The 21,293-nt window shown below is 37.1% G+C and overlaps 2 protein-coding genes across 2 annotated transcripts; one reads left to right on the forward strand and one right to left on the reverse strand.

Moving 5' to 3' along the window:
• The first annotated feature begins 1,700 nt into the window (after positions 1-1,700).
• On the forward strand, positions 1,701-4,645 carry LOC147853613 (caffeoyl-CoA O-methyltransferase 5-like). Its single transcript, XM_087331993.1, has 5 exons — positions 1,701-1,917; positions 3,407-3,486; positions 3,568-3,712; positions 3,828-3,959; positions 4,125-4,645. Exons 1-5 carry the CDS (start codon positions 1,705-1,707, stop codon positions 4,416-4,418), a joined length of 864 nt encoding a protein of 287 aa, XP_087188119.1. The 5' UTR covers positions 1,701-1,704; the 3' UTR covers positions 4,419-4,645.
• Positions 4,646-19,564: 14,919 nt separating this feature from the next.
• LOC147853614 (2-acetamido-2-deoxy-D-galactose-binding seed lectin 2-like) lies at positions 19,565-20,603 on the reverse strand. Its single transcript, XM_087332419.1, is given in 2 exon segments — positions 19,565-20,122; positions 20,124-20,603. Coding segments are annotated over 2 exon segments (1,038 nt in total).
• Between the last annotated feature and the right edge of the window lie 690 nt (positions 20,604-21,293).

The raw sequence follows: 21,293 nt of genomic DNA on the forward strand, positions 1-21,293 counted from the left end.
GATGGCACATGCCCGAGCATGGTGGCAAGCAACACCATCTCTCTCTCTCTCTCTCTCTCTCTCTCTCTCTCTCTCTCTCTCTCTTTGTACATACAATATATGAATGAATCTCTCACCCACAAAGAAGAGGTGTAAAGTGATGGTGATGGTGGTGGTGTTGGGTGAGGGAATGGGGTTTGGTGGGCTCTAAATAATCAATCAATCACTCAATCCATCCATCCATCCATCTCCCTCCTTTCTTTTTTGTTTCTAAGATTTTGGTGGATGAAGCAACAAAGCATATACATAGCATGTCCCCACACCCACAACCCCCCCCCCCCCCCCCCACCCAAACAAAAGAAAAGTATTGTTGGGACAAAGTGAGCCTCATTATATGTGTATATATATATATATATATCCTTTTGTTTGGTGATGAGAAAGTTTAAGTAGATAGAAATCTTTGGACCTACCAATTTTTGCTAATTGCCTGCCTTATGCTTACTACATATTTGCTAAAACTACCCACTAAAACCACCACCAAAACTACCCACTAAAACTACCCACTAAAACCATCATCACTAAAATCATCACTAATTCTCATGCTTTTACAATTAGAAATTTAGAACTATCTATCTTCGTATATCATACAACCTAATCAATCCAATCACCCTCCCCTTCTTCCTCTCTCTCTCTCTCTCTCTCTCTCTCTCTCTCTCTCAAGATTTTGCATTAAAAAAAACTCCCCTTCTTCCTCTCTTCTCAATCAAACCTTCACTCCACTTCTCCCACCTTTCTTTCTTTCTTTCCTAAGTCTGCTTCTCTTCCATCATCACCTCATCACTCACTCCAAATCCAATCCCATCCCATTCCATCCAACTTAAAAGTTCTTTTAAAAGCTCAATTAATCCATCTCCTGCTTTCCTTCATAGCAAAGAGATCAATCAATCACGACAACACCCATCTCTTTTGCTTCCTCTGTAAACTTCACTTCCCTTCATTGTGTGCCTTCCAAACTACTCTGCCCTGCCCCTTCTTCACTAATCCCTTCCTCTTTATTAATTTAATCTCCTCTTCAATAGCTTCTACGCCTTCCCTGCTCCAATTCCCGCTCCTTTTACCCAACGATTAATCCCCTGCTCACTTGGTTCTTCATCTTCAACTTCGTCAAATCCATCTCCGATCCTTGCATTATATCCTGTAAGTCGTCGACCCACAAACCTGGCAATCTTAATCCCTCAAAAAGAACCCAACACCTTTCGCTTTCTTTTCTTCATCAACGCTCACTTGCTTCGTCCATTAATCGCCCATTAGTGTAGTTAATGACGCCCCTAATCTCCCATTAATCTAGTTACTGACGTGTCCCCAACAGCCCATTAATGTAGTTACTGACGTGTCCCTAACAGCCCATTAATGTAGTCACTTACGAGCCTCCTAATCACATATTGATCTAGTTAACGACGTCTCGAATCGCCCATCAATCTAGTCAATCATGTCTCTAATCGCCCATTAACATCGTTAACGACGTCCCTAAATCGCCCATAAACATCTTTAACGGCACCCCTAATCGCCCATTAATCTAGTCAAGCACATCTCTAATCTCCCATTAATCTAGTGAAAGACGTCTCTAAATCTCCCATTACTCGAGTGACTTAGGTGTCCTTGAAAGCTTGTTGTTGTTGTTGTTTTGTTATGTGTATTCGGTTAATAATGTGTTTAGGGTTTGGCATGATAAGCAGCGGCGGCAGGAGAAGGATGGCCCCAAGCGTTGTTGAGAGTGGCCACGAGGAGGAGGAGGTGGGTCGTGTGGACAAGAGCAGCTCCAAGGACAAGGCGCATGGCCATAGCCATAGCCATAGCCATAGCCATGGCCAAGAGAAAGGGAGACACGCGGGTGTACTTGGCCACAAGACCATCCTGCAGTCCGAGGCCCTGTGCCAAGTATGTGTCTCCCATTCCTTAACATTCCTTAACATTCATTCTGCTCTCTTCTTTTGTCTACTGCATATATTCTGATTCGAACCCTAACTGATCCAACTATACATGCATACATACATATACATCCATCCATCCATCCATCCATATACATCCATATACATACATACATATGCATCCATACAGATATACACGAAAAAACATACATCATACATGAGATCATGCAGATAAAGAAATACACACACATGCATGCATACATACTAGATATATACATACATGAGTGCATGCTTATAAAGACATACATACACATACCCACACACACACACACATTCAGACATACATACATGAGCGCATGCTCATATAGATACACATACACACATACATTCAGACATACATACATGAGTGCATGCTCATATTGACACACATACACACATACATTCAGACATACATACATGAGTGCATGCTCATATTGACACACATACACACATGCATTCAGACATACATACATGAGTGCATGCTCATATTGACACACATACAGATACATACTGTACATACATGAGTTCATGTTCATAAAGACACAGATACATACATACATACACACATGCATAAAGATACATACTGTACATACATGAGTTCATGTTAATAAAGACACAGATACATACATACATACACACATGCATAAAGATACATACTGTACATACATGAGTTCATGTTAATAAAGACACAGATACATACATACATACACACATGCATACATATGTACATGCATGCATGTATATGTAATTAAGTCAACCCATTAGAGAGTCTACATGCATCCATCCATACATGAATATATGGTGAATGCTGAAAATAGAAAGGAATTTTCTCATTGATTGATTGGTTGGAAAGTAAGACACGGCTCCAGCCTCCACTACATTATATGGAAGTGTTTCTTGTAGCATTTGGAGTGTTTCTTGTGTGAAGCTAAAAGTATCAGGTATTCTAGTTTTAGTGACTACCTTTAAGTGCACATGTGACGCCTAAGTCATGACTGAGAGGAGGGGAGGGTCCTGGGGACGTTCCTCGAACCAATTCCATGATTAAAGTAAAGAAAAGATATTGTAATGCTTCTCTCGTAGAGACATAATAGAGTGTCTCGCTTGATTCGTGCTTCACAAAGTGTGTCGGACAAAAAAGCTTTGGACCTAGTGTTGGGCATTCCTCAAATTACATTGCTTTGACAAAATCTCTCTTCTTTTTGTTCCTCAAAGATCACTTGAACATATTGCCATCTTTTACTTAGAGCATACTCAAACCTGAGCTAACTTCTTGAATTCCAAATGAGTAAACTTTAACATTAGCAGCGAGGTAAAAGTAGTGTATAACCATTGGGATGTCCTAAACAGTGTTAGTTCAAGGTTGGTTATGAATGTGCCACCTTTGTTGAATGAATGTGTATGCTTAACAAAGATGAATCTCTCTTCTAAAGTTGCAAGCCTTTTAAACTTTTTTCCAGTACATTTTGGAGACTAGTGTTTATCCACGCGAGCCTACACCTCTCAAGGAGCTCAGAGAGATGACTGCTAATCATCCATGGTATCTCTACTAGTTACTACCTCATGTTGGTTTCTCTATTTTGTTCATATCCTACATATAAAACATGGCCCTTTCATGTAGGAACTTGATGATTACTCCACCGGACGAAGGCCAATTCTTAATGCTACTCATAAAGTTAATCAATGCGAAAAACACCATCGAGCTCGGTGTTTATACCGGTTATTCTCTCCTTAGCACCGCGTTGGCACTTCCCGCCGATGGAAAAGTTCGTGTCTTCACATGTTTTTTTGTCCCTTGATTATGTTGTATATTTCTTGGAATATTGACTTTGTAGTATCTATCAAAATTTTCAAAAAACAATTCATTGCCATTGATGCTAGATCATCGCCATGGATATCAATCGACAAAATTATGAGCTTGGAGTTCCTTTCATGAAGAAAGCAGGGGTGCATCACAAAATCGATTTTCGAGAAGGAAAGGGGGTTTCTCTACTAGAAGATTTGTTGAGTGATGTAAGTAGAGATACACAAATTCAATTGAGTTTGTCATAAGGACATGTAGAGTGCCTTCTTCTTATTGAGTTAAAGGCGATTTTATTTTGCATTTCATATAATGTTCAAAACTTTAGCTTTGGGATAGCTAACTATCGAGATTCTATTCCTTATGGCTGGCTGCAGGAGAAGAATATTGATTTCTTCGACTTTGTGTTTGTGGATGCGGATAAGGACAACTATCTAAATTACCATGAAATCTTAATGAAGTTGGTTAAAGTGGGTGGTCTAATTGGTTATGACAACACGCTTTGGAATGGTGCAGTTGCGACCCCCGATGATACCCCATATCCAAAGTATGTGAAATATTACAAACCATTTGTTGTTGAGTTGAACAAAGCCCTTGCCATCGATCCACGCATTGAGATAAGCATGGTGCCTGTTGGAGATGGCATTACTCTTTGCCGTCGAATTCAATAACTTGGGTCTTGATTTATTGTCTTTTCCAATATAGTTTCTACATCTAGACACAATTGTACCACATAACCTAACCATTGGTGGACAAAACATTTTCAATATTGCCGTTCTATTATGTTTGATGACATCGGAGTGATGATAATACACCATATATTCAAGGATACAAGCCCTTTTATTTCCAATTCACCAAACACCCCACATATATATAATGTTAAGTGTATGTCGAAACACATTGTGTGCACTTTGTTTTCTTCTCTTTTCGTAAATTATCTTATCATAAGTTTCTTTGCATGAAATGTTTTTTTTAACATGAGTGTTTCATCAAGTATTCAACATTTTTGGGATTTCATTGGTTATGAAGCTAACATTACTTTCTTAAACACAAGTTTACTCTCTCATTTATATATAATTCACACATTTTTGATTCCTCACTCAATTTTTTGCTCCACAACAATCTCACTCTAATTTTTACCAAATGCCAACACCATTCACCAAATATCACACTAGAAAAACTCAAAACGGTACGTATGTATGTGTATTTTTCCAAAATTTTGGATAAATACACACATATGTAACATTAATATACATACATACATACATACATATACATATACATATACATATATATATATATATGTACGCAGACCTATATCAATATGCATATACATAGATGATAGACATATACGTATAACTATAGACATATGCATAAATAGCCATATATACACATATAATACATCGAAATGTTTTCACATGGTGCTTTAGCACGCAATGTCATGTTTAATAACATATGTTAATGTCAAGATTGTATTCATTACATTATTCGGACAAATCAAAATTAATGTATACTAATGCAACAACAAGAGTTTAGGTATATTTCGTCTTCATTATTTGAATCATACATGTTAGATTGATGATTGATCTCAACATGATCACACACATACATTGTGCTACGAACATTGTTTTTGTCTTTTAGAATATATATAGAGAGAATATGTGGTATAATCATGCAACTCAAAGTTATCATTTTAACGAAAACATCACTTGCTAAAGCAATTGTGTCAATTCTAGCCTATTGTACGTAATTAAATCACAGCTCAAGGAAAATTGCCATAAGCAATCCTTCTTATACTCTTCAAGAAAACTAATTAGTGAACAAAATAGAAACTTTGACATTTAGTGTCGCTTGAGAAATAAATATTCTAGAATATGCAACTTTCATGAGAAACATATAGCAGGAAGTTAATATTATTTCTTCTTGTCATGATTAAAAATTGAAACCCAACTTACCATCGATGTCCCATATCGACGGATATTAGGATGACTAGTACCTTCGAAGATGATGTTTCATACCTTCGGTGTCTTAAGACAACAACCTTCCGACATAATGTGTTTTATGAGGGTAGCTAGACATCATATTTATACCTCTTCATTATAGTGTATCATTCCTTCTATCTAATTACATTAGTCCATTTCTAAAATTAGTGAACATACCCTTCACTTATATAAACATTAGTGAGATATCCTAACCTAAGTTATGTGTGCATAACATACTCCCCTAGTTCAAAAGATTGCACTCTTGCAATATAAAGTGAGGAAATTGGGCCTTAAGAGTATGCTCTCGTTCCCATGCGACATCATCAATAAGTTGATCCTTCCATTTGATATTGATTTGGCAAATCTCTTTATAATGTAAACGTTTAGTTTGAGAATCAAGAATTGGATCTGGAACATGAGGTTTGTAAGACAAATCCTCTAATGTTACAAGATCTTTTACTGTGGTGGTGTTATCACCAGAGCCAAAAAATGGTTTTAGATGATTGACGTTTGTTAGGAGTATCGTTAGATTGCTTGCGTTTCCCAATGAACTTGACATTCACAGTTGTGGGGAACTAAAGTTTTTTGTGGTTTGTCTTGGAAGTCCTATGGAACCAACGTATAATGTTGAGAGCTTCATCAAAAGTTGTGGGGTCCTTGTCATGGACAATCCAATGGTAATCCCAATTGGGAATACCATTCAAAAAACAATTGACAAACCATTTCTCACCCATAAGTCTTGATATTTGGATTTGGATGCAAGTAGGATGCACATAATCCTCAAGAGAGATAAATGGCTTGTGCGACAACGTGAGCAAGTGTTGCGCTTGTTCAGTCTGAGAAGGCGTTTACAAGAACTGTTCTTTAAAAATATCAACAAAACCTTCCCAAATTATTGGTAGGTTTTTTGCAATCCTAAAGCTTGCCACCATGCAACAACTCCACCACCTAACTCACAACCCACATAACCATTTTTTAAACCATTTGGCTTTGGATGGATCTCAAAGTGAGACTCCCAACAACCAAGCCATGTTAATGACCTCCTCGTTGCTTTCTTTTCTTATCTCCCTTGAATGGTGTTATTATGAAAGAAGGTTCACCTTCGTTCTTTGAATCAATAGTTAGTTCTTGGAAATGCTTTTCCAAAGCTGTATTATCTTGCCACACTTTGGCCAATTGATTCAAGGTAATACTCCTTTAATACTTCTAAAACACTTAAATGTTTATTAGACTCTACCCAATCCATGAAAGTTCGCCCCGTCATCCTTGACATATCATTGATAGTGTATTCATCCAATATTACTTCTTGCCTTCCTATCATCATATGTAAGAAGAAACATATGCTCCTAATTTATTTATTTTCCAAAAAACAAACTACTTCCATTAGTTAAGCAATGTACAAAGGATAATTTACAACTCATATGCTCCAAATTATGAGACTTTGATATACTATAATTTGCATTAGTGGCAACGTTGCGATGAGCCAAATATTGGGTACAATAAATTCAATTGTTTTCAATTATTGTCCATAGGAACTTATGATGAACCACTAATACTTTAGTTTTTCATGCAAATCTAAAATATGTGTTTGTTCATGTAGTAAATATTTGATGAGACAATAACCTTATCAAGTGCACCAAAGTCCTAGAACAAATGAGAGCCAAGGAGGAGAGCGAATAAAAGGAAATCTCTTAGGGATTTTTTGGTTTTCTTTTTTCATCTTATTGAAATTTACTAGTCAATCCTACGATCAATCTATTGTCATCGGCATTCTACTACAAAATTTACTATCAAAATTCTTGCACACAATTGTCCACTAATTTCCGTGGTACCTTGTTTCTCAATTATTCTTCAACAATTCTTGTCATAGTTTTGAGACATTACCCCCAAACAATGATCAAATAGTAGGAATTAGTTGCAAGTAAATAAAACAACTTTCATTATATTAATACAGTGACATGAAGTGCAAATGCATGAATGTAGTTTACCAAGCAATATACAATATGTACTTGAAGTGCTTGGTGCTAAATCAACTTTTCAACCTACCACTACCATGTTGTTGCATCCACCGGCTAGGCTAGTGCTCTAATAAAAGAAAAGGAAACAATTTCTTCTTCTTTATTTAAAGGTCCTATGGATACATCATATCACAATAAATGGAATTGTGCATTATAGAGACAAATTTTACAATATGTACATCATTCTTCCATAAACTCACATCATTGTCCATGTATGAAAGCACTCCACGATCTTCATGATGTATTTGTATTTTAATAGCCATCATAATGTGTCTTCCTGCCTTCATGGCAAATGCCTTAGGGTAGTCTTGAAAGCATCAACTTCACATTTGTTTGGAACTAACTATATGTATGCTATCCGCATATACAATCTTGAACCATCTCCGTCTAAATGATATGTGTCTTTATTATCACCGCGAGAGTAATCCTACAAAGTGGATGAAGCGGTCAAAACTTGATGTATCATTCTTGATATGCTTGTTTGAGCCCATAAATAATCTTTTGCAACCTACGTACCAAATGTTCTTGTCCAAGAAACGTCAAAACAATGTAGCTAGATTTGAATATAGATTTCTACATGGACATAACCTTGAACAAAGACAAATTTTGCATCCAATGGAGTACATCTTGTTAGAGCAGGGATGATGATAGCAACGATAGATTTCTCTTCAATTTGTTCATGTTTTCCAACGTAGGAAAACGAATGTTATGCTAGACGAACACGAATTTTACGTACTATCGCTGGGAATATATACCCTTCCCCTCCCCTCCCCAATCCGGTTCTGGTTTCTGATCCACAGGCACCATCAAAGAGACCCACAGTGTCCTACAATGGTACTTCAACTCCACTAGCTTCCCCAAGAAAAACAACAAACCCGTAATCATAGGCCTCTGTGTGGGCTTATCCATACCACTCCTTCTCATAGCTTCCATGTTGACGCTCTGCACTATCAAACAGAGGAAAGTGCAATCAGATCTACTTAAGCATTTAAAAGATCTAAATTATGGTCCCACAGAGAGATCTGAAGCCAAGCAACGTGATGTTGGATGAGGATTTTCAATGCGAGGTTAGGCGATTTCAGCCTAGCCAAACGCATCAGAATCGATCCAAATGCAGGACGTGTTGGTTCCCAAATTGAAGAGATTCTGATTCAATGTGATGTTATGTGCATCGAGGTCTTGGGTGACCACAGACTTGACACTGTTGACATCAATGCCGACATGGTTGGCATTGTGGGGGTCGATGCCGGGGTCATAAAAGGTATCGAATTCGATAGCCACAAAGTGAGAATCATTGGTGGGTGAGGGGCTTGAAGGAGTGATGAGGTCGAGCCCCGCCCCATAGCTATCGGGCACATCGTGGGCAGGATGCGAGCTCAATATGAAGGCCATTCCGTCACCGGTGATCTTCCTTCTGCCATCTTGGGTTGGCCCCCATATTGATCAAGAAGGATGTGTTGAAGGATGCTGTGTAATTGTGTTATTTTGTCCTAGAGACGGAGGGGAGTTTGATATGTGATTTGGCCCCCGATGCATTGAGGATAGCAAGATCACGAGACCCAGTGTCATACATCGCCTGCAACGCGTCCAGTTGTACAGTAGAGTCTGGATTTAAGTTGCAGGAATAGATATCTGTATTATTGAAGACAGTGAAATTGGATTGAACATCGCTTCCATGTGCAGAAGAAGAAGAAGAAGAAGAAGAAGAAGTTGTATTGAGACCAAAGATTGTCTACGAAAGCACGAAGATGCGGCGGATGAAGGAAGAAGAAGCAGCCATTGCCATAAGAACCTTAGGAGATATGGTGAATGCAAGAAATCTGGTTTGGCTACAGACAGAGCAACCTCCTTTACATCGGAGATTATTTCAAAATGGCATGGCAAAAAGGAACAACAGTGAAGTGGCATTCACACTATGTCCTTGTGTGTATGCTTGGATTCATATAGACTCGCATTCGATTGTTCTTTGTTCTTTTCATAACCCTTGCCATCATGTTTGGGTTGAAACCCTTGGGATGAACCTTCTCTGCTCTTTTGACATGCTTAGCCTTGAGCATGCGAAACTTCTCGAATCCAGGGCTACCTCCTAATTAATTAAGTCAAGCATGTATCCAGTAGTTTAAAGAACAACTCAAAATCTGTTTGTCTTTCACCTGCTGATTGATATTTAGAGAATGAGAGGGCCCATCAGACCTTCAGCTTGTGAGCTAGAGATTCTGAAATTCAACTGTGATCTCCTTGTATTGAGGGAGTTAATTGTGAATATTTTTTTTGTTTCCCCTCAAAGTCTGTCGAATGTATATATATTATTCCTCCCCAATGTTTGCACCTTGTGGACCAGGCAAGGTCCACTGAGGAGGTGACCAGATGAAGTGCATATAAATGGTAATTCTCCTTGATTCCTTAATGTGGGCTTTAACATTCCATGGCTTACTGTTCCTCTCATTTGCATTGCAGCGAGGCATCCGTTCCTTGGGCATTCATAATCAACATCAGAAGTCAAAAGAAGTCATAATCACATATAAAATACAATGAAAAATCATATCTACTCTTTAGCTAAGGAAATTGAACGAAAGAAATTGCCGAAATTTGGATGGTACAATCATCAGCATCATTAGACCCCTGCTAAAAATAAAACCCCACTCAAAGATTGGGACTTGGAATATGGATTTCTTGGCATTTTGAGAACTGGTAATGTTTCTGCCAGAGTCTACAAACTTCATTGATCAAGAAATGCGTTACTAATGGATTTCTTGGCATTTTGAGAACTGGTAATGTAAAGTTTGGAAATGAGGGGGGGAGATGTCAGAGTATATGCTTTCAATTAGTAATGCATTTCTGTTATACGATCAGGCGATACTTCTGGATGAGGCACAGGGCTATAAAATTCAAAACCTTTCTCTAGGTTTTGGATCCAGGTTTTAATTTGCATATGATATTGTATATATCATATGCAAAAATAAAACTAGGATCATCATCAACACTAATTATTAGCTGCCCCCCATGACAATGTATATATAGCATCTGCTTTCTGTTCTTTCCAAGCTTGCAATTCCCATTTCTCACACCGGCTGAACATGAAGAACAAAAAATTGGAAATGATCACATCAAGACAACTTCTAGGGTCACATCAAGTAGTGTAAATTCATCTCCTCATACTGAACTAGACACATTCAGAAGGTCGCCAATTTTGCAAAAAAGAGCCTATCATGCCATCCATTGGCTACAGAGGGACTTCAATCATATTTAACGTTTCAAAATCACACTCATAGCATATCTAATGCATTGGTGCATGCACATTAGTAACTACCACATAGAAAGAATGTTGGCCACTGAGAAACATTGAATATTTATTGACAGACATGAAAGGACACCATAAGATACTAATATGGCCATGACTTTCTCACTAAAGCTTCAGCATCATTTGATTCTTTGATTTTGTGCAATATCCTATAACATCCAGGTAATAATAATCCAATGTGGTATCTCGACGAAAAGAAAAGAAAGATACACATTACATGTCGGATTGCTGTCTTTTTTAAAGTCTGGATTACCCCATATTCATGAAACCTTACTTTTGCTTCTCGTCCAACAAAAGATTCAAGTCGACATTACTAGGCCTCTTACTTTAACACATATTGTGAAGAACAGATTCAACATACTTTAATATTTGTGTTGGTATCATAATCATCATGTAGCCATTATACCTTCTCATAGATATTGCATTCTGAATCAGTAAATGGCATATGAATAAGATCTGAATCTCTCCCATGACACGTTATGAGCCTAAAAACTTCATTGATCCGGAAATCTATACCTTGGATCTAAAAAGAAAAAACCTATTGAAACTCCTAAAGATAGATTTCGTCAACCATCAATACTAAGTAAAAGCACCCAATTCTTCTTTACTTTGGCGAAAATCACTACAAAAAGTATCGACAATTATGTATATGAAAAATCAAAAGAAATGGATTGAGTATGGACGACAAATTCAATTCAAGGCTCCATATATAAGAGATCGCTACGATATTGTGGTATGTAGCACGACTTTCCTGACTCTCCAATTTATATTCATTTTAAATTTTTGTGTAGAAAACAAATTAGCTGGGAGGTGACATTTTAATAATAAACATGCTTGATGAGCATTGCATCAAATTTGTTGTTTGTGTGTGATCAATTTGTATGGAAGATTTTCCTATTCCATCGAAATCCATTACAAACTGGCACATACATGGCTTTCAAATCAATGGAAGCATACATAACCAACTCCGCGTTTCTGTTTCATTAGGATTTAAAGTGATAATGTACGGTCAAACGAACTTTAAACAATTAGCACGAAATGCAATATATATGAAACTAATATGGCCTTTGAGAGATATAATATGAAGTATGAATCCAATTTGTCCCTACAGAGATATCGCCACTAGAAACGGAAAGGAAAATTGAAATGTCCTATCTTCCAATTTGATATGCTTTTTAAAATCTCTCTTGCTAATAAGTTTTAGACTCACATTTCCAAAGTGTCATGGAAAATTAGTTCATGTCTTTCGATTTGAACATAATTAATAGAGACAAATGGTGCCGTAAAACGATGTGATGAATCTTCAATGACCGCTACAAGTCATTTCTTCTGATGTCTCAATAGCCTTCAATCATAATGTGGTTTATGTAACTCACGGGAACTTGTTCGTAGATACGATAATTGTGATATAAGTGATTCAATCATGCCAAAACTTAGGATCTTTTCTAATCTCCTTGAGCATGTTCGTTGATGCATCCCAAGCCGCATGAGATGCCAAGGGTATTGTTGTCACTTGATGCTTCCTAATGATCACTCATATTTATTTGTGGAGAGGGTGTCTCATATCTTGTTCCAAGTGTATGTAGAGTCTAAGGTGATAACTTTTAGGGTGGCAAGTTCACTTCTTTTGGGTGTGAGTTATGGTGCATGTGGTAATTTATGATCTATAGCCCCAAGGCAAATCTTCTCATGGGTGTAGGGTCAACCAATGGGGGAAAATAAGTATTTTTCGCAAGATATAGAAGCTAAAGTAGTGATGTGAAGAAATACATAAACTTTCATTGGTTGTATATGAGTTACATCTTGTGAGATGTTTTAACATGTATAAATCATACCAACAAAAATACGGCATCCACCAATAATTTTTTATGCTCGAGTAAGCTCTCATTACCTTGTGAACTCGGACAAGGTGCACATGCAAATGTCTTTTTGTTATATATATAAAGTTGTTATTTATCTCAAGGGGCTCACGTTTCTCTAATTTTTCTATTATTAGGTTTCCTATTTTCTCCAAGGGGTGTGTTTGTATTGTCATGATAGACCGACCATATTAGAGGATTATGTTTATGGGTCACTTGACTATGTCTTCTTATGTGGGGTAATTGGTTTGTGATCGCATGCATGCTAGGCTGGGAAAAGGTTGATAAAGTGTATGCTCTAGAGTCTAAATATCAAGGTTGTGTTTAGCATTCTTAATCATGTGCTTAATCCGGCTAGGCTGGGAAAAGGTTGATAAAGTGTATGCTCTAGACTCTAGAGTCTAAATATCAAGGTTGTGTTTAGCATTCTTAATCTTGTGCTTAATCTTGAATTTTAAGTGATTACAAAACTCCACCTTTGAAAAAGTATACATATGAAGCATGCAAACTTTGTTATATTATTACAACTGTCGAATATACATAATTTCTTTGGAAGCTGTTATGTATGAATTGGTCAAAATTCACCTTATCCCTTGCCATCCACATTCGAGGTGAGTTTATAATTATGGAATGCCCGTGTTCTTTATGAACATTACCTACCTAATGTTGGGGAAAATAACATAGCCTAGCTCTCACAACAATGTTTTCGCTATGTCGCACAAACAATGTAAATAAGGATGGTGGGTCACCGTGCACAAAATGTGGGTCAAATTAGAATGAATCATCATTGTGGATGAGTCGATGTAGCCTATCCATTTGGTATTCTAATTGTTCTAGGTTCAATGGTCAACAAATTTCTCTTTAATTTATTTTTGTTCAGACAATTGGTGCTTCTTGACATTTAGGACGGTAAATCCCAAAAGACTTAGGGATTTTAATAGGAAGAAATTGAGCTTAATTTTTTTTACTTGTCTCTCTTTTCAAACATTGGACTTTACATTGTTGATAAGAAACTAATGATTGTATGGAGAAATCTTCCATCTAGAAACAGTTCTAGTTGCTTGGGTACAAATTGGCCGATGCACCATATGTCCCCATTTAGAAAAGCTACCAAGGAATCAACTTTAGCTTCGCATAACAATGGACCTCGGCCGGTCCACATGGTGCAAACTTGGGGAGGAATATATATATATATATATATATATATATATATATATACTTCCCATTAGTAACCCATTTTTGTTATATGATCAGGCGACACTTATAGACGAGGCACAAGGCTATAAAATTCAAACCATTCTCTAGGTTTTGGATCCTGGTTTTAATTTGCATATGATATTGTATATATCATATGCAAAATAAAACTAGGATCATCATCAACACTAGCATCTACTTTCTATTCTTTCCAAGCTTGCAATTTCCATTTCTCACACCGGCTAAGCATGAAGAATACAAAATTGGAAATGTCATTAACCTATGCAAAATGACCACATCAAGACAACTTCTAGGGTCACATCAATTGGTGTAAATTCATCTCCTCATACTGGACTAGACAAATTCAGCAAGTCACCAAATTTGCAAGAAAGAGCCTATCATGCCATTGTCATTTATCTAAATCAATGATTTTCCTCTCCATTGGTTATAGAAAGAGTGCCCAAATTTGGGGCTTCAATCATATTTGAAGCTTCAAAATCACACGACCACATAGAAAGAATGTTGGCCATTGAGAAACATTGAATCTTTACTGATAGACATGAAAGGGACACCATAAGATAGTAATATGGCCATGACTTTCTCACTAAAGCTTCAACATAATTTGATTCTTCCATTTTGTGCAATATCTTGTAAGTTTGTAACATTCAGATAATAATAATCCGATCCGGTATCTCATAGAAAAGAAAGGAAAGACACACAGTACATGCCGAATTGATCTCTTTAAATTTTGGATTACCCCACATCTAACAATCAGCAACGGTTCAGTTCGGTTCGTTTCAGTTTGAGCGGGTCCAAACCGAACCGTTTAAAGATTTTGAAACCTGAATCAAACCAAACCAAACCGTAAAAACTATGGTTTTGTGGTTCGGTTTTGGTTTTCAACATAGGTCAAATTTTTAATTTTAATTTTTTAAAAATTTATAATATTTCATTTTTAAAAATTTTTAAATTTTTAAAGATGTTCCTAAAATGTGATAATAAGGTCTAAAAATGGAAAGATTGTTAAAAAAACAATTTTTAAAATTTTTAAAATAAAAAATAAAAAATCGTTATACCGTTTAAACCGCGGTTTCTGGTTGTTAAAACCGAACATTTTTTAAAAACCTAAACCTGAACCGAACCGAACCGTTGAAACCGTTAAGCCTTTAAGTTGTGGTTCGGTTAGGTTCAAATCGAACCGTTGCCGATTGTTACCCACATTTATGAAACCTTACTTTTGCTTCTCGTTAGATATTATTAGGTCTCTTACTTTATCTCATACGGTGAAGAACAGATTCAACATCTTGTATTTGTGTTGGTATCATAATCATCATGTACCCATTAAACCTTCTCATAGACATTGCACTCTAAAAGAGTAAATGCCATATGAATAAGATTCGAATCTCTCCCATGACACGTTACGAGCCTAGAGACTTCATTGATTAGGAAATCTATGCCTTGGATCTAAAAAAAATAACCCTATTGAAACTCCGAAAGATAGATTTCGTCAACCATCGATAGTAAGTAAAAGCACCCAATTCTTTAGCCATAGGTATCTACTTACATTAAGTAGTCAGTCCGAAAGGCTATGTAAACAATTTCATTTTCTTGAACTTGATCGGAGGGAGATTCCCTGATTTGTGTATAAGCCTCCTTGTACAGTCTTTTTGTAATAATCCGTCCTAACTAATGGGAAAGTAGTTTCATTTTGGGAAAAAAAAAGTACCCAATTCTTCCTTACTTTGGCAAAAATCACTACAAAAAGTATCGACAAGATGTACATGAAAATCAAAGGAAATGAATTGAGTATGGACGACAAATTCAAGGCTCCTTATATAAGAGATCACTATGATATTGTGGTATGCATACACAATTTTTCTGACTCTCCAATATATATTCATTTTAAATTTTGTATAGAAAAAAAAAAGTGTTGTGTAGTGACATCTTAAAGTAAACATGCTTTGATGAGCATTGCATCAAATTTGTTGATTGTGTCTAATCAATTCAGATGGAAGATTTTCCTGTTTAATTGAAATCCATTAGAAATGGACACATAAATTGATTTCAAATCAATGGAAGCATACATAACCAACTCCGCATTTCTATTTTATTAGGATTTAAAGTGATAATGTAAGGTCAAACAAACGTTAAACAATTAGTATGAAATACAATATATATATATATATATTAACTAGTATGGCCTTAGACAGATTTCCCTTTATTCCCGTTCCTCGTTCTCTCTACTACATTTTAGAGAGCTTTAGTCAAGTTTAGCTTGAGAACTTCTATTACAAGCAAGTGAGTGCAAGTAACGACAATGTCACTCGTAAAGGAAAAGTGTAAAGACTCTTATATGCATTTTGTGCCTATGGACATGTTTTAAATATTCACGTGACATATTTGTATTTTGTACATGCGCACATGTCATAACTTGATCTTTCCAAAATTAGAACAGTGAGAAATCTATATGGCTATTTCTATGGATAGGTAGGAAATTACTCCTTAGAATGTAATAGAGATGGAGGAATAATAACTTCCATATCAGTAGACAATTGAAGAATAATATAGATTATCCAACTAGGATAAAACTCTTGGACTTTATTATTGTTAATAATTAGTTAATTAGTATCTAATTATGTGAGTAGTTAATCACGTATGTGGTTAAGCAACGAAAGGATGTGTTTGTATGTGTGTGCGTGAGAAAGAAAGGAAGTTATACATATGAACAATTACACAATGGGGGATGATTAACAAGAATGTAGCTAAAGAACTATATTGGGAAAAAAAAGAATGTAGCTTAAGAACTATATATTGTATTAAAAGAAATCAAGTTACAAAAATACCCATAATGAGGTATATATAAATTTCATGTGCAAGGGTGCACATGTGAGAAGGGAATATAGTTACAAGGGTGTAAGTCTTATAGTAAATGAACTTGATACTTGGGATCTAGAATGTATCCCACTTAAGTATGGGAACAAAATCCTATTTAAGACTTTAGAGGCAACACACTAACTAGATTCTATTTATGTAACGACGAAGTTACATGATTGACAAAATAATTAAACCTAGTTGAGCTTGATATCTCAACAATTATGAATAATCTATATGTTTCCTTGTTGGCTTAGTCATATCGCCTGAATGAGTTCTACACTACTCTTTCATAGGTTGACATTTTGATGACTTGGTAGTGTAGGAATCACACTAATCCACCTTAACTTTGTGGTGAAACTCGAATGTGCTTACACTACTACAAGGCGAGAGTCTATGGTAAAGTAACTTGATTCTAAGATGAAAGAAAATATCAAGCAACCTTTGTTGTAATGAACCCAAATCTTATTTTACTCACTAGAAAATGTAAACATCCTTTGCTAATGAAAGACAATATCGTTTGGGAGGCATTCTTGAAGGCTATTTGATCTAGAAGTGAACGCACATAGGACCCTTCTCTAGTACCCTATTTTACAAGGAAGTATATGACAAAGAGAGTGAACCTTTCTGGCTTTGGTTATTTAACATGGAACTTCGCTTCTCAAAAAACCATGCTACCACAAATATAAAGTTAAACATGTATCTAAGTTCCATAGATAATGTGTTGGCATTACAAAAAAGTTCAAAGTATAGGCCTAGTATGCACTAATTGGGGCTTATCTTGGATGTGATATTGTTAGAACACCACACACCTTAACATATAGAGAAAGAGTCATGGGCCATGACAACAATCATGTTGAGATTTGAACTCTTGACCACTTGTGTTATAGTCAAGTGTTATGTTCTAACCAATACATCCAAATACATATTATATCTTAGTAGATTATTAATAGATTATCTATTTTAAATTCTAGGAGTTTTTAGAAAGTTCTAGAACGAGAAGGTTCTAGAGGAATCAAGAATATTCTCTTGAATATTCTAATGCATGTACTTCGACTCACATTATAAAACTTGTAACCTTTGTGGTCCCTTTTAAGGGATTCAATACCAGTCATTGACACATCAATACAATATTCTCGTTTTGCCTCATCTTGTCTCCTTGATCTTCATCTTTGTCTTTGCGCTCTCCATAGCTTGTCTTGTCATCTTGCACTAGCCTGGTCACTTCCTATTCCACATTCTTAGCCTTATCAATCATAGCCGCGTCATCTATGCTACGTCATAGTCCGCGGTTGGTGTGTCCGTGACAGTTTGAATCCCTTGCAACTGGAAGCATCACCCGTCTTTGTCATTGCCCTTGCTTTTAGAGTTACCATTAGAGATACCGTCATCAACATTCCTTCGTTTTCTATCCTTCTCGCCATAGCTATCTCTTAGTTTCTTTTCATCGTTGTCATTGTCTTTTAGTTTCTCCTCATCATCGTCTCGGTTTTTTGGTTTCTTCTCATCCTCCACATATCTATATCCGTGTTTCTTATCACTATCTCTTTGCGTTTCTTCTCATCCTCCACATCCCTATCTCTGTTGTCATTGTCATCCTTCTCCCTTTGTTTAAAAACCATTTTCATTTCTATGTGTTTCTTATCATCTTCATCCCTATCACTATGTTTTCTATCATCCTCTATATCCATGCCTTCGTGTTTTTTTTTATCCTCTATTTCTCTGCTTCCATCATAACTATGTTTTCTATCATCCTCTATATCCATGTCTTCGTGTGTTTTTTATCCTCTATTTCCATCATTGCCATACTCATAGTAATGCCACGACACAATAACGTCAAATACGTAGTTAGCGAGGATTGAACCTGCAACCTCACATCTACAAGACGTCATGCTCAACCATCTAGATATGAGTATGTATTTGTATATGATAAAGTATTGTCATTATTCTAGTATATATACATTCCAAAATATTTGATTGTCATCTTCATCTTCACGCTCTCCATAGCTTTCTAACTTTATAGTCTCATCTTGCACAACTTCTAGAGTTCCTAGCCTTGTCACTTCCTATTCCACATTCTTAGCCTTATCAATCATAGCCTCGTCATCTATGCTCCATCATAGTCCGCGGTTGGTGTGTCCGTGACAGTCACCTGAAGATACTTGAGAGTAATGACATGTTGCAAGAATCTATAGTTTATTGAACTATTGTGTTTGACATCCAAAAGTCATCAAACCATTCATAGTTGCCTATATACAAATGGTTCACACCACGAATATACAAAGACTATTCACATAGAGAAGTGGCATGGCGCACCATTGTGAATGATTGAAAGTTGTATACTTGTATGCTCACACACGCATATATTTGGATTTTGCATCGAAAACTAAAGCATTATTACTGGTTCATCGTAAGTACGAAGTAAAGCCGAACCGTTTTATTACTAATCCAATCCAACCCAAACCATTAAATCTTCTCTCGAACCGTTAAACCGTGGTCCGTTTCGAGCCGAAACCCAGCCCATAGGTAGTCTCAGACATGGAAGATGCAGACATATGTATATAGAGAGAGAGTCGGAAGGTCTCAGAACCGTCAATCAATGAGACCTCCAAAAGGCTTCAATGTATCTCGTGTCACATTCCTCTGTTTCATAATGCAGATCGTTACCATGCAAGCTATGAGAAGGAGTGGTATGGATAAGCCCACAGAGAGGCCTATGATTAGGCTTTTGTTGGTTTTCTTGGGTGGGAAGCCAGTAGAGTTGAATTTCCATTCTAAGACAGAGTGGGTCTCTTTGATGGTCCCTGTGGATGAAGAGAAGCCCAAATATACGTTCTCCGGAAGAATCCGGTCGAGTTCTAAGTGATATTGAGAAATGACAGGAACCTCAGGTTTTGGGACAGTGCTGTCCGAGACCTGGTTAGCAAGGAAAATGGTGAAGGCCTTGGCATGGCCATCATAATCGATCCAAACGCAAGTGTTGGTTCCCATATTGAAGAGATTCTGATTCAAAGTGATGTTATATGCATCGAGGTCTTGGGTGACCACGGACTTGACAGTGTCGACATCAATGCCGACATGGTTTGCATTGTGGGGGTCGATGCCGGGGTCATAAAAGCTGTCAAATTCAATAGCCACAAAGTGAGAATCATTGGTGGGCGAGGGGCTTGAAGGATTCGATGAGGCCGAGCCCTGCCCCATAGCTATTGGGCACATCCTGTGCAGGATGGGAGCTCAATACGAAGGCCATTCCGCCTCCGGTGATGTTCTTTCCGGAATCCTGGGTTAGCCCCATGTTGATCAAGAAGGTGGTGTTGAAGGAAGCCGTGTAGTTGTATTTTTTGTCCCAGAGATGAAGGGGAGTTTGATATGTGATTTGGCCCGATGTATTGATGATGGCAAGATCACGAGACCCGGTGTCGTATGTCACCTGCAATGCGTCCAGTTGTACGGCGGAGTTCTGGCTGAAGTTGAAGTAATAGATATTCGTATTATTGAAGGCAGTGAAATGGAATTGGACGTTGCTTCCATATGCTGAAGAAAAAGTTGCATTGAGATCAGAGATTATCCACAAAGCCACAAAGATGAGGAAGATGAAGGAAGAAGAAGAAGAAGAAGAAGAAGAAGCCATAGCCATAAGGAACCTGGGAGATATGGTGAATGCAAGAAATCTGGTTTTTGGAAGCAAAGATGAAGAAGAGTTTAAAAACTCAAAAATGACATAGCTGTTAACTCCCATGGGCCTACAGGCAGAACATCTTCCTTGGAATAGGAGATTGTTTCAAAATGGCACGGAAAAAAGGAACAATAGTGAATTGGCATTCACACTATGTCTGCGGTTGCATGCTTGGGTCCATATAGACTCGCATTCAAGAGTGTTCTTTGTTTTCTTTCATAGCATACTTGGCATCCTGCTCGGGTCGAAACCCTTGCGATGAACGTTCACCATATGTTGGACATGCTTAGCCTTCAGCAAGCGAGACTGCTCGAATCCGACACTACCTCCAAACTTTGTCAAGAGTTCAAAGAACAACTCAAAATCTATGTGTCATTTACTGCTGATATTTAAAGAATGGAAGGTCCCATCAGATGTTTAGCCCATGGGCTGGAGATGGTGAAACTCAACTGTGGATCTAGTTGTATTCTGGGAGTTAATTGTGAGTTTTCTTTTTGTTGTTGCTCCTCAGTCTGTGAAATATGTATATATTTTTTGCACCTTGTGGACCAGATGAAGCGCCTATAGACAGTTTTGTGTAATCAAACACTTTTAAATGATAATTCGCCTTGGTTCCTTCACATTCCATGGCGTACTGTTCCTCTC

The sequence above is a fragment of the Azolla caroliniana genome, unplaced genomic scaffold (genome assembly GCF_043228905.1).
Source record: "Azolla caroliniana isolate FFs.n. ecotype wild unplaced genomic scaffold, voAzoCaro1.0.p SCAF_16, whole genome shotgun sequence".
NCBI classification, from domain to species: domain Eukaryota; kingdom Viridiplantae; phylum Streptophyta; class Polypodiopsida; order Salviniales; family Salviniaceae; genus Azolla; species Azolla caroliniana.

Excerpts from the sequence above, each read along its gene's own strand:
- LOC147853613 (XM_087331993.1), top strand. The coding sequence starts at position 1,705 with ATGATAAGCAGCGGCGGCAGGAGAAGGATGGCCCCAAGCGTTGTTGAG. Across the intron at positions 3,713-3,827 it reads CACTTCCCGCCGATGGAAAA|ATCATCGCCATGGATATCAA; the intron begins GTTCGTGTCTTC and ends CATTGATGCTAG. Across the intron at positions 3,960-4,124 it reads TAGAAGATTTGTTGAGTGAT|GAGAAGAATATTGATTTCTT; the intron begins GTAAGTAGAGAT and ends GGCTGGCTGCAG.